General features: G+C 39.2%; 1 protein-coding gene across 7 annotated transcripts in view; it reads right to left on the bottom strand.

The window, feature by feature from the left end:
* The window catches only part of TBL1X (transducin beta like 1 X-linked), a 2,018,721-nt gene that overhangs the window by 316,375 nt on the left and 1,687,308 nt on the right, over window positions 1-15,038 (bottom strand). For all 7 annotated transcript variants that reach the window (XM_044072565.1, XM_044072569.1, XM_044072563.1 and 4 more), the window contains one exon: window positions 9,744-9,885. In XM_044072565.1, the coding sequence (XP_043928500.1) occupies window positions 9,744-9,885 (142 nt within the window). The remainder of the gene's footprint in view (window positions 1-9,743; window positions 9,886-15,038) is intronic.

Here is a 15,038-nt window from a genome sequence, read left to right as displayed (position 1 = left end):
TTTATGACTGGAGCAGGCTTATGAAGGCTGTACATCTTAAATGGACCTGACATCATCCCTCAAATGGAACATGTTCCCAAAGGAAGAGCCTCAGGAGGTGAAGCAAAGGATAAGGTGCTCTCAATATCATAGTCGTGTATGAGAGATCTGGCCCATATAAAATACTTCACTCACCTCTAAATTTGGGGAATTAGAATCCTCCACAAGAAGAGGTTCTACTTTTCTCCTTTTAGAAGGGAACTCCAATACATCTCAGGAATTCCCAAAGCTGTCTGGACTAAAGGAAACTCAAAGACTTGAGCCAGCTGGAAAAAATCTTGCTAGATCCCAGAGGTGCCTTAGGTTGCGATTTCACTCATTTGTGGTCAAAGAAAGCTAGCAAGAATGGCTTTGGACTTTGATGCCTTAGGCAAGTGAACAAGACCTCAGTCCTGTCTTCAGGAACCTCCACACAAACTAAGATCAAAAGACCCAACCCTCCCTATCACTAATCACAAAGCTGATGCCAGCAGCTGGGGGCCTCAGATAGGCCTCAAAGTCAGTCAGTATGCCCTTAACAATAATCCAGAAGGATAAGCTAGAATCTGGCACCTTGGAGGCTTGCACAACAGTCACACCAGTGCCTCAGCCATGTCAGCCTCACAAACCAGGTGCTGCAATGGTGCCTTACCAGGTTTGATGTCACCAGACCTAAACATCGGTGCCTGTAGGATTGTCGTCAGTTTCTCATCCCTTCTCAAGTCCCTTTTCTGAATGTTTGCAGACTGGAAAAAAGTTTCTGGATGTCTTAAGCTGACATCGTAACAATATGGAATCATGTATATATTCTCTTTGAAGCTGCATACACCGAGAGCAACTTAGCTCTCCTCATAATTAGTGCAAAATTAACATAACACAGGGGAGACAACCATCCACATCATGCTTTAAGCTGAAGCAAAAAAAGCAGCAGACATGGAAATCTATACAAGGGATCAGTTTTCCACAATGTATTCTGTTCCCTTTATATCACAGACAAAATCACTATCTGACATTAGAAACTATACATTGTACATTACAAATTAGGAAGAAGACTCCTCTCTCTGGGATACTTGTCCTTCTCTGGAAGTAGCATAACACTAGCAGCTTAAACAGACTGGGCAGCAAAATTAACTTTAAAAAAAAAAATTTATTTTCTAAATAGATTGAGGACTTTTGTCCTTACTAACCTAGGACTTCTTCAGAATAAATAAATGAGTAAAAAACGTCCCTTAAATAATCTAGCACAGCTTGCAACTGAATAATTAAGATGCTGATAAAGCAGTGGAATTTAAAGTTACAGTACTACTACAAATTGACCAATTTTAACGTAACTCCAATCATGCATGCATGATTCTTAAAAGCAATCAAATAAAATCCCTCTTTAAAAAATAAATAAATTGCCAACATCACTCCGACTTGAATTAAAACAGTGTTAAAAAGAAACAACATGAATTTATAACCAAAAACACAAAAAAACACGACTTATTCAGTTACTTACAGATCTCATTCTCAAAAGGGGTTAAATGGAACTCTGTTCATTCAGACCTGGTTTTTGAAAAGCATGTAATATAAATTGCCACTTAATTTCTTGTTCCTCTAGCTTAACATTTACATTTCCCACTCTTGGATTATATTTTATTTGTTTCAAGATAGCAAACTGCAATCTCTTGTAATTTGTACAGGTGGTAAAATGCTTATACAGAGAGCACTGTTATCGTTCCTCTACCCTATTTCATAGTTATGCTCATAAATACATCTCTGGAAACATCTCTCTGTTTTGCCCATAATAAAAGTGGGACAACTAGAGCACTTAGAAAGATACACAACATACTTTGACAGTTAACTTTCAAAAAGAATGCATATCATTTTCTAACACCAAATTTTTTGCTTTGAGAATAAAAGAAAACTGTGCACATATTCCACATTTCACTGTTCCACCCTTAATGGGTCTTTTACACCCTTGCCTACTCTCGAACCATTCTTTAAGATTACGCCCCATTTTAAAACTAAATTTAGGTTCTGACCCTAATAGCTGAAAAATAACAGAGTTTGCTTGAAATATACTCCAATTTCTTTTGATAATATTCATAATTTCTCCAGTCTGAGGGTAATGTTTCATTACCAGGGCCCTTTCATAGTTATTCCCACCTCTGACCTCTTGTCCAGAATCCAATCCAATACCTAACAGGGGGTTTATACCATAACCCCCATTGTGATTGGATGCAATTCCTTACATCTCTTACCAAATGATCAAGATAACCACTTGCAACAAACATTTCTTCGACTGCGTCCATTTCATTGGAAATATCCTCAAATTGTGATGTCATTCTGGTTATATGGATACACTGACCTTTAATTACACTCTTCTTTTGACTAAGAGGGTGGCAAACTGATGAAAACTAAATACGAATTACTGAAAGTAGGTTTTCTGTAGACCATAGATTTGAACCCATTAAAGTATCAAAATAATTAATCTTGTGTTTCTTAAAACTATAAGTGAATTTTAAAAGGTGTGATTCCCTGTTAAGAACTATATTAGTGAAACAAATAAATAACATATAAAAAATGGAGTGTGTTAGATCACATACAGACTAAGCTGTGATGTATTCACATGTGTGAGGATGGAAGAATATCAAACACCTTAAGACCAATAATTTCCATGAAATGGGTCAGACAAATTGCCAGAATGAAACAGAAGTGGTTTCAGTGGACATCATCCTGTTACTCAGTAGTAGTAGCTGAGCGGGGCAAGAGGGGTAATTGCCACAAGTGCAAAGTGCTGGGGAGGATGAGCCAATACCAATGTTTCTTTAATACAATACTGGCTTTTAAAAGCCAGTACTGCCTCTGTTGTCCAAACTGTTGCAACTGCTTGTTATATTGTATCATGCAGTTTGCCGCAGTTTACAAGTTAAAATAAGTTTTTTTTGTTTTTTATATATATATAAACTAAAATCTGAGTGCTGTATTGTTCTATGCAGGTAGGGTAAAAAGTTTATAGCAACTGTTTGTTAAAGGAGGGTTGGGGGCACAGCACAGAACTGGGACCTGAATGGATGAAGTAGAAGGAAGGTTGGGCACGTCCTGCAGCTGATCTCCTGGATGGTGTTGGTGTGCCATTAGAAGGAACATCCATTTTGTTTTTTTTTTTTGCTCTTCAGTGGAAGAACTGGGGGGGGGGACATATATCTAACTGCAATAAGCCATTCACTTACAATGTAGTGATTGACTTATTACAGAAAAGTGATTTTTTTGTTCCCCTCTGTAAGAGCTGAGGGGATGGGGTGCTGGTTCATAGTGCCAGCTATGCCTCAGCTATTACTTATTAATACCTCCAGAAAAGAAGGTAGAGCACTGCTAGTCATGAAAAATTATAAAGAAACAAAACAACAATTCAGACTTCAACTGAAACTCAGACATTACTGCAATAACATCCTTGATAAAGTAAATTATGGCAGTCCAGATGTGGGATGTTGTTTGTAAAAGAAAAAAGCAGAGAAGCAAAGGATAATGTTAAAACTTCTCAGACAATGTAGAAAGGCATATTTTCAAAAATTACAAAAGCTGTTGGTTAGCACAAGCAATACATATCCTGCCTGCCTAGCACTTTTATGGAAAACTGTGAAGAATGGTAAAACAAGCATATGTTAGTCTAGCTGTGGGGATTCCATGGCCTATATAACCAAATGAAACCATCAGTGATTTAAGTGATTTAAAATTAAATGCAAGTTACCTCTACATATGGGATTGTTTTATACATTTCAGTGTAGGAAACACTGACCACAAAGAAGCTCTCAGAAACTGTAAAAAAAAAAAAAAAGTTCACTAATATATTGATAATTGTTCATTGGTCATCCCAAATCTCATACAGTGACAATTACTGGGAATTCAGTAATGAAGTGACGAGTGACACAACCATACCTCTCAACCTGGAAACATCAAAAATCTGACAATGGCCCATGAAAAATAGGTACAAATCTGTATGCTGATTAACATAAAATGTATATACATAATTAACCCCGCCCACTCCAATGGCATTGCGGGATACCAACTTTTAAGTGCAAACTGAAGAACAGACAACTAAAATATGGCCCCAGAGTCCCCCTGCAGCTATTTCAATGTCCCATTACTTGGCTATTTCATCCCATTTACCATAAACATTGTAATGTGCATACTGCTTCACTTCTACAATGATTATTTGGAATTTACTTTACATTTTATAGCACAAACACTAATAGACATCTGCTAAACAAAGCAATAAATTCTCAGAATGAAAACAGACTTCGCATTAAAACTTTGCTGCCCTTGAAACTCACATTCACTGAAACAGCTTTGAAACCCACATCTAAAGAAAATGCATCTGGCCAGTGGTGGATAAAGATTATCTTTGGGCTGTTTTCAAATTATAGGCTCCTTGCACACGAAACATACATGTGTTCTTTGATACACCTTCCTGACCATATTAAATCAAATTCCTTGTATAATACAGCACACTTGTTAGTGTGTGTTTTAAATTTGTTTTGAACATTTTTCCAGTAAGCAATGACACATTTGTGCAGGATTGTAATGGTCTGCAGACTGATAGTCTAGTAATAACCTAGAAAATAATTTGCCAGTGAGATAAATCATAAACTGTAACACAATAATATCTGTTTAAAAATACTTTTAAAACCTGTATTTTGTTGATGTCATCAAGTATAAACAGCAAACAAACATTGGTGACACCAGCACATATTTTTTTTAACAACCACACCATCGAGCATGCATTATGCTGTGTCCATGACTCATGCTTTGCTGAACATGACATTGCTAAGGGACAGACTAAATTTATCCGGGCAGTGGTTTAATAAGCTGACAAAAGATTTTTTTTATTAAAGTTCAATACAGTATATACTGACAAAAAGGAAAATTCTGTGGGAATTATAATTTATCAGAACCGTGATGCATATATGGTGTCTGCATATCACCTCCATCAAAAGAGGAAAGCTAATAAAATATATAAGAAGTGGGGAAATAGGATAAGGAACATGTACTTTGGGAATGCCAGAAAAGTAAATGGTGCTGTTTTTCTGAGGCAGGAAACAGATATTCAAAACAAAATATTCAGATAATCTGAAGAAATTGCTATACTGGTAGAAGGAGAAAAAATGCTGCAGATAAGGAAGATGCCCTGAATGAATTATTCTCTCTTTTTTTTTTTTTCATATAGCGGCATCCAGATGGACTATCCACATGAGACGACAGAGCAGGTATGGATGGGGGAATTGCCTCATTATTTAACGAATTATCACAAGAATAAAAACAAAAAACAGCAATCTTTTTAGACAGAATCCAAAAAGATCAAACTGAGAAAAGGCAGCAAATTCCTAGACCTACTGTTCCATGACCTGGCATGGAAAGCTGACAAACGATGAAAAAACAAGCTTGTCAGAGCATTCTGTCTTACGAGTGTTTGCTCTTACAGACTGAAATCAGATGGGGACAGGTGGAAGACTGATTAGAAAAGATGTAGGAAACAAGCTCTAGTTTTCAGGGAGAAGTGTTGAGGTCCAAATTCCCTCCCAGGGAGTTAAGAGAGAGAGTCATTCAGTGAATCAAAGATTGAATGTCTTAGTTTTTCCTTAGTTTTACATTTAGTGCCACAAGACCAAGAGTCTAATAATAGTTACCTACATTAGGTAGGTCGGGAGAAGCAATTAGATACATGACTCTTATTGTTGCATTTTTGCTAAATATCAAGCATTAGATTCAACATGGAAGGATAACTGATTATGTGAATGTTATTTTGCTGACTATACATATAATTGTTTTAGTCATCAGAGGTATATTTAGTACAGTTAGATTTACAGGTAACAGGTATAAATTTGGATCAAGTAAAACTGCATTACTGTCATCTAATCAGATTGTTTCCAGACATGTTAAATTATAAATAATGAAAGTGAGGGGGTTTAGGTGGTGCCTGGAAACTGAATCATGCCATACAACATGAAGTAGACTTAGCAAAGAGCAGCGAGATCTATGTTGTAAAACATGAGAACTAGGGTCCAGAAATCTGAGCTCATCCTTCATTTCTGCAGGACAGTGGAGAGGCAATAGCTATAGCAGAATGTGCAGTCTTGGATGCAGAAATTAGGCTTGCAATTTTGCAAAAAATGTACATGAGAAGGTGAACAATCAAAACACACAAACAGATTAAGCTATTGGTCTTCCTTTTGAAACTGCCAAAGCAATTAATTTACTTAGTCACAAACAGAACGGAAGACCAACGCTACAGTTGTAAAATGAGCTGAAGCAGGAGAATTGTATTTTTGACCTATCTAAAGATTTTGACATGGTTAACCATGATATGCTTCTCAAAACTCTATCAACCCTAAACATCAGCCTCTCTTCTATCTCATGGTTCAGCAGCTACTTATTTACAACAGGCTGTCCTATGGAAAAACCAACTGTCCCCTTGGTTACCAGTATCCTTAGGTGTCCCACAAGGTTCCATCCTTGGCCCATTGCTTTTCTCTCTTTTTACCAACCAGTTCTCGTCCTCCATACTCTCTGCCTCAGTAGTACAATATGCTGATGACACCACCCTTATATGTGCTGCTCCCACAATAAAAGAACTGCATACCCTAACCCAAAATAACTTTACTTTAGCTGAAACATGGTATACTAACACCAAACTCATTCTTAATCCCAAAAAAACAAAATTTATTCTGTTCAGCCCAGGGAAGCCCCCTCCAGACAACAACTTTTGCATCACTCCCAAAGATAACGTCCAGATCACTCCAACCTCACACACTAAACTGCTAGGTGTAGAAACTGACAACAACCTAAGATTTGACATCCACATAGCTCAACCCATCAAGAAAGTAAATAAAAAGCTTGGCCTCCTATACAGGAACAAACATTTTATCACTAGACATACCAAGGCCACAATAGCAAGGACTCATCTTTAGTCCATTCTCCTCTCTGCCTCCCCAGTCATGACTAACCTCCGCCAGGCTGAGTTAAACAAAATGGAATCTTGCTACAACAAGACTGCCAAGTTTGCTACTGAAGTCTCATACAGATCCCATCACTGTCTATCTTTAAAGCAGCTTAACTGTCTTGAACTCCCTCAACTTCTGCTACTCAGTTAATTGTCAGTAGCACACAAGTTATACTATCTTCCTGAAAAAATCCCTGCTCTCCAGGATCTGATTCAACCCTATACTACTGCTAGACCATTAAGATCTACTAGCCAGAACCTCATAAATGTCATCAAATATAAGAATTATGATGGTAAGTCTCTCTTTGGTTGCACTATTGCAAGAGCCTGGAATTCACTACCTAGCCAGATAACTTCTAATAACTCTACTATACAGTTTAAAAAGCTCTTGAAAACCCACTATTCTAACAACTGATTATGCTCCTGTTACTCCCCAGGTTAAGACAAACAATGTACAAAAAGATAAAAATGAGAGTACTGGTAACTTATTCCAGCTCTCTGGTAAAACTAATATTTAGATCATTCCTTAAAATATGTCATCACTGTAGTTATTTTAGTATAGGCCAAGGACCTATTTATCAGACAGTCAGCACACACTATCTGTGGTCAGTAGCAATTGCCAATGCATGTTTTTATCCTAAAATTATAATGTTTGATTTTTTGCCTCTACTCTACTGAACTTTTTATTATTATCTTCATTATTATTTTTTAATTTGTTTACTTTATTGTATATGAATTTTTTATTTTGTGTTTAATTTTACTTATGTAATGTAACTTGGAGCTTTTCTCCCCGGGCCTCTGCTGAAAAGGGACCTGTGTCCAGTCGGACTTTCCCGGTTAACAAATGTAATATAAATAAAATATCATACTTACCTGGCAGGGGAAATACCACAATCACGAAGTTGGTTTTCCTAGGGTGAGGATCCTCCGCAAGCACGTTTTGCATTAGCAAGAATTTTCTGAAGGGTATGAAGTCTAAAACTCAAATGTCTATCATGATTTCCTGGCTTTAATCTTTAATGACTAGCCAATGATTTGCCAGAAAACCACAATTTTATGAAAAACGGAACAAAAATATAACACAAAAATCTGAACATTCTGCAAACGTCTGTACAGTTGGTAAGTTGAACAGGAGTATAGGTTTTGTTGTAACGAATACCAAGTACCAACCTCCGAGCGTTCTGCTGTAACCCAGCAACACTCAACAGGAAAGAACAGCACTTACATCTCCCGTGAGCTTTTCAGATTAGTTGTACAACGTTTTTTTATACAAAGTGCTCGAAGGCTGTAGTTTGCATTTTTAATTCTTTTTTATTTCACTGTACATTAGTCTTTGACCAAAAATAATTAAAAATGCAAATTCAGAACTTGACTTTGCAAAAATTGCATTTGGAATTAGGACCCCGTTGCTTTCACCCATGAAGGACAAAGCTATGAAAGAAAGTTAATTCTAGGCATTTTTACACACACACACACACACACGCGCGTGTGTGTGTGTGTGTACACCAAACAGGCTTACCCTTTTCCCAGTTGATAATATCACCAGAAGACTCTTCCAGGACAGTTTCAGTTGAATGCAGAGGTTTTTTTTTGTTCCATAAAGGTGCTGCTCTTTTTAGGAACTGTCATCCATAAATAAAGTCCTCAATAGCAGAATCCTACCTTTTAGTTCCCTGTAGCCATTTCCAGCTGAACTTTTGAGTTTCCATTCTATCGTTTAATTTTCATTTTCCCATAGATTCTGTCTGGGATTTCCAACTCCCTGAGGTGTTGGTGTGGCATTTTCTGAACAATAATACCTATGAAACTCTGATGTCTGGCATTAGGTCTGTAAATAAAAAAAGTTAGGAGGGCCAGGGGAAAAAAAACAATATAAGCAAAATCAGGGATGTTCTATAATATCGTAGGCGGTTAGTCGGATGTATGTCTGCTGTGGAGTTTGGTACATGTCCGTCACGTCAGAAATTTGAATTGTCCATACAGTTAAATTCACATGTACACATTAACCGATCGAAAAAAAGAAAGTTTATGTAATAAACATCCAAAGAGCAGACCTAAAGTGTTCAGTCCCAGCAGAAAGACTTGGTTTTAACCAATTTACGCAGACACTGTGAAATGCTGAGCCCGTTTTAAAGGCGTGGGATATTGTGTACGGTGGGTGATGCATGATGATATCAGCACTGTCAAAAAAATGTCAATAAAGAAAAAAAAAATCATGGTTTGAAGGGGGCCACTCGGGAATTCATGGTACCCCATTATTTTAGCCTTAAAACCAGGAAATTCCAAAGAATTTGGCATGGTTGAGAGGTTTAGACACAACTGAGAATTTCAGCAGTGGAACTAGTACAACAGATGTCTACTGGGCATGGTGTAATGAGCTCTTAAAGACAGGATAAACTATTACCTTGTTTTGTTAAAGTAAAGCAAAACAATAGATATGACTGTAAAACAGCTCCAAACTGGGCTCTTATTGCAGACAGCTCCATGTGTAACATGTGTGGTTAATTTTACCATTTTAGCAACAAAAGCTTTAACCACCACCCCTTCAATTTTGGGGAATGCTGCAGTAAGAAGGATCCCCTACAAATATCAGCAGTTGCAAAAAGGACAGATTTAGTAGACAATTTCAGTAAAAGTATTAAACATTTCTAAAACAGCTTATGAGCAGTTGACTACATGAAATTAACTTTAACATCCAGATGGCTAATACATGAGAATCCGTGAATCTAACAATAATCCTTACATTCCAGTCAAGTGATGTAACATCCTTATTACTGGGCACATCTTGTCCACCTTCCCTTATACAGTGCCGCAGGACTAGCTGTGTTGGACCATTGTTGCTGTTCTCATTAAGGTTCCATATCCTGGCTGTTGAATCTCCGGACCTATTAAGAAAAAAAAGATAGAAATCAAATTTTCCAAAACACTAAAAGAATGTGCGCACTAACTTGAAATTCTACAAGTTAGCAAATCAAAAGAAATCAGCAATGTACTGATTCTGCATTTTATAAATTCATAGTCAAATAAAACCAAACTATTAAGTTAAACTTCTGCAGTGTGATACTTGTTCTGTAAGATGGTGCCAATCATAACCTAGTATCAGAGAGACTACAGTATAGCAGGGTTTGTTGCCCTTTCCCTGTTGTTGTGCAATCTTGGGGGTGGGTATATTTATAATTAAAACAGGGGGTACACATGTATCTACACACATATACATTTTTTTTTTTTTTACCAGAGGCCACAAGTTCATGAAGTAATACAATTTACAAAAGAAAAGTTACTGGTGTAAACTCTTTCTGTGTAAACACAGATAAAGAGACAGCATGTACAGAAAGCTTCCTGCCAGTTTCACTGTCAGAAGCCACCCCACAATTTGTTTAATAGCAAAAATGCATTTTCTGAACAAGAGGAACAAATCAGATTTGGAAAACATATGATTTACAGTCTCTTTTTTAATCCCAAATGGAAAAAAAAAATATGACTTGAATTCCAAAAAATTTCAACCTCTAACAAATAGAAAAAGAAAATCATGCAGAGTAGACAGTTTCACTTCAAAAAGGAACTGAATACATTTTAATGTCACCGTTTAAAAGTTTTGTGCCCAACAAACGGGATAACGTGACTGTAGAGTTAAGACAACTTAACATGATACAATGCTGTTATAAACAATATTTTCAGTCTTTCTCTGCATTTGCTTATATTTATGAGAAAAAAGTGGAAGGAATTTATACAAGCTTGAATATGTGCTACAAAGTTCAAGGTAAACAGCACTACAATGCAATCTGGAGCCTGGTTTGAAAATGAATACTATGTGATCACAGTGGAAATGTGCATTAACATATCACTATACAACTTTTCAGAATAATCATGAAAAAGTAGCAACAATTCTGAGATGATTGCAATAATCCTCCTTAAACGTCACATTTCATACTAACATGTTGGCATCTATTTAAATGGGTTTCTGAACAATACATTTGAAATGTTAATTAATGCTACAGCTTCTTGTCTCAGCATACAGTTATCAATTTTGCAGAAATGACTCAATGGTTCTAGGACTTAGTGAGATAATTTTAGACATCATTTCAAAACTAGTTAAGAACACTGCATTTTATAAATATGCTTACTACTGCAGTTGAGAATAAAATCTGATTTTATAAACTAAATTTTACACTAAGATGTTACCTTTATCTAATCTCCTTATAGGTAGCAATGGTGATGGAATGAAAAAACAGTACCTTTCTGACAATAAAACAGATACAGTGAGGTGCAGCAAGGCCTACATAAAAAGGGAGTAGAAGGACAGATGCGAAAATGTTTGGAAAACTTTTGGAAGACTGGAAAAAGCATTACAGCCTAGACTTAATACAAAGAAATACAAAAGCTCAAAATGTGAAACAGGGCTTCTCACAGAAGTGCTATAACAATAACAATGGAAAAGATTTGGAGAGCTTGCATCAGACCACCTGAATATACAGCTCTACAAGTGTGAGGTATTAAGAATGATGAATTACCAATGACAATTGTGATACTAGCACCACACTACAGACAATTGGTGAAATACTACCTGAAATATAGTGTTCCACAGACTCTGTAAGGTCACAGACAAGTATTTCTGAGCAGAAGAAAAAAAACTGGTACAGACTCTGCAAAGAATCAATAAAAATACCAAACTTCTTAGAGCTCAACTTACCTTACAAGAAAACTGTATAGAAGGTGACAAAGACGGAATGACACAGAACTAGCAAACATCAGGGATAACATATTTCAGAAAAAGAAATACAATTCAAAAGGGGCATCTTCTGACAAAACTTGATGACTCAGGAGTAACTTGAATAAATATTTTTGTAAAAGGGTGTGTATAGGACAGTCTCCCTTCACAAGGTGGGGATTAAACCTTTGTAGATGAGAATATCTTGTAATAAGAAGTTATGTACTCACCATAACGTTCCATCTGAGTAGGTAAACTTCATTTGTCAGCAACCTATGGGTCTTCGGATCCACATCAGATCTGAGCCGGCAGTTTCCAACGGCACAGATCAGAGCTCCAAGCTCCTCCCCTACCCATAATCCCCTGCCAATCCCTACCTGACCCCAGATCGAGTTTGCCCACAGCTAGATAAGCATACAAAAAAAATCACCCGCAAAACTAGCTACATACCCTTGCCATAAGGAAGGTAACATCTCGAACATCCGAAGGTCAGGGGGACGAAGGGGGGGTTGGTTGCTGACAAATGAAGTTTACCTACTCAGATGGAATGTTATTGGTGAGTACATAACTTCTTAATCTGAAGTAGTTAACTTCATTTGTGCATCAACCTATGGGACAGAGTCCCCAGCTACCTAAATCTTGGGCGGTCCTCAAGGAAGGATGTTCCGGAGCACTGCAGAGCCAAGAGATGCTCTCCCTCTGGAGACAATATCCAGCTTGTAGTGATTAATGAAGGTATGAGATGAAGCCCATGTTGCTGCTGAGCAGATATCATCCAACAAGAGTCTAGAACGAAAGGCCGCCGAGGTAGAGACAGACCGGGTAGAGTGGGCATGAACTCCTAGAGGTGCGGGCCGACCAGTACTTTCATATGCCAACAGAATACATTGAGAAATCCATCTGGACAGTGTGACTTTGGAAACGGCCTTTCCTAAGTTAAATTTGGCAAAGGAAATGAACAGCTGATCTGACTGCCTATGACCACAGCTGTTCTGTGTAAATAAAAGTGCAGTTGTCTGTGCAGATCCAACAGATGAAACTTATGTTCCCCTTTGTTTTGGTAGTTGGGAAAAAAAACTGGTAGGTTAATGGACTGATTACTATTCGATTTGGATGCAATTTTTGGAAGAAAGGAGGGATTGGTCCTGAGGTAGACTCTGTCTTTGTGGAAGGACAAATAAGGTGGTTTTGCACAAAGGGCTTGAATTTCGGAAACCTTCGAGCTGAGGTGATAGCTACAAGAAAGTCAGTTTTCCATGATAAGAATTTTAGGTCTACTGAAGCTGCAGGTTCAAAGGGAGAGGCTGTAAGTGCCTGCAATACCAAAGTTAAGTCCCAAGGAGGGACTGCTTCCTTTACCGGGGGTCTGAGTAAGAAGGCACCCTTCAGAAAAACCTTGCATAACTTGGAGGAGATAAACGGTCCAAGGTCACTTCCTACGTGATAGTGAGAGATAGCCGCCAACTGAACCTTGACTGTAGAGGAGCTGGCGCCCTGATCGAAGAGTCCTAATAGGAAATCTAACACCGCAGGCAACGGAGCTGTGAAAGGATCTAGATCTCTGTGCTCCGCCCAAATAGAAAAATGTTTCCATTTACTATCATAGACCTTTCTGGTGGATGGCTTATGCGCCGCCACCAGAATAGCTTTGACCTGGGAAGAGATACCGGGAGTCCTAGCTAACCTTGGAACTGGATCAACCAAGCTGTGAGCTTGAGGCTGTCCAGAGTCGGGGTTGGAAGATCCAATGGATGGGTTATGAGATCCGGAATGGGATCCAGAATACAGGGAGGATTCACTAGGTGAGACCAAAGATACGGGAACCAAGCCTGGCGAGGCCAGAATGGGGCAATGAGGATTATCTTGTTCTGCAACTGACTGGCTTTCTGAAGAAACTTCAACATCAGCGGAAGAGGAGGATAAGCATAAAGGAGACCGGGGGGCCAAGCATGCACCAGAGAGTCTTGTGGGGATTCCCCGGGTGGTGGAATTAGAGCATAGTCATCGTTGCATTTTGCATTTGAAGGAGAGGTGAAAAGATCGCAACAAGGTTGACCCCAAGTGGAGAATATCTGCTTCGCTAATTTTGGGTTCAGAGACCACTCAAACGGCGAGAGGATGGTGCGACTCAACTTGTCTGCTAAAATGTTGGACCGTCCCAGAATGTGCGTCGCTATGAGAAAGCGGTTGGTGGAAATCGCCCATTCCCACACTCTCATGGCCTCTCTACAAAGGGGATAAGACCTGGCTCCTCTCTGTTTGTTGATGTACCAGACTACTGCCATGTTGTCCTTCTGGATTGCAATCGTTCCTACAGGAAGAAGGCTCTGTAGTGCTTGCAACGCCAAAAGCACCGCCCTAATCTCTAGGACATTTATATGCAGAGAGGTCTCCGTGCTGTTCCACGTGCCTTGGACTGTCCTGCCCACACAATGCCCCCCCCCAACCGAGGCGAGAGGCATCCATGGTCACCGTGGTTAGGGGAGGGGACACAGAAAAGGGGTGCCCCTTCTGGAGGTCCGGGGATTGGAGCCACCATAAGAGGGCCTCCTTGCAAACCCTGCTGAGGGGAATAGGGTGGTACAGAGGGAATTGCAGAAAAGACCATTGAACTTGGAGAGTCCATTGCAGGACTCTCATGTTCAGATGTGCTATCGGCAATAGGTTAATGGTGGCCGCCATAGAACCCAAAGCCCTCAGGACCAATTCCGCTGGGGGTGCCTGGGGTAGGAGGATGGCCCGCACATGGAGTCTTAAGGTCCGCACTCTGTCTGGAGTTAAGAGGGCTAGACGCCTGTTTGTGTCCAACCTTGCTCCGATGAAATCTATGGTTTGAGTTGGAGAAAGGGAAGATTTCTCTATGTTGATAGTAATCCCCAGCCGGGCTGCTAAGTGAAGAAAGGAGTTTCTGGCTGCACAGAGTAGATGCCTTGTCGGGGCAATCAGCAGCCAGTCGTCTAGGTATGGGAAAACCTGAATGCCCTGCAGTCGCAGGTGGGCCGCTATCACTGACAGAACTTTGGTGAACACCCTGGGGGCTGTGGTGAGACCAAAGGGAAGGGCCCTGAATTGGTAATGGCTGACTCCTAGCTGGAAGCGGAGAAACCTCATGGATCATCTGTCCATCAGAATGTGGTAGTATGCATCCTTGAGGTCTATAGAGCACATCCAGTCGTTCTCCCGCAGGAGGGGGAGAATGGATTGAAGAGTGACCATCCGGAACTTTTCCTTGGTTACTGACAGGTTCAAGAGGGAAAGGTCGAAGATCGGTCTGAAGTCCCCCGTCTTTTTTGGCACCAAGAAGAACATGGAGTAAAAGCCTGATCCGTA

The sequence above is a fragment of the Protopterus annectens genome, chromosome 5.part0 (assembly GCF_019279795.1).
Source record: "Protopterus annectens isolate FY-2018-M chromosome 5.part0, PAN1.0, whole genome shotgun sequence".
NCBI classification, from domain to species: domain Eukaryota; kingdom Metazoa; phylum Chordata; order Ceratodontiformes; family Protopteridae; genus Protopterus; species Protopterus annectens.
This window is presented reverse-complemented; position numbering and strand designations above follow the sequence as displayed.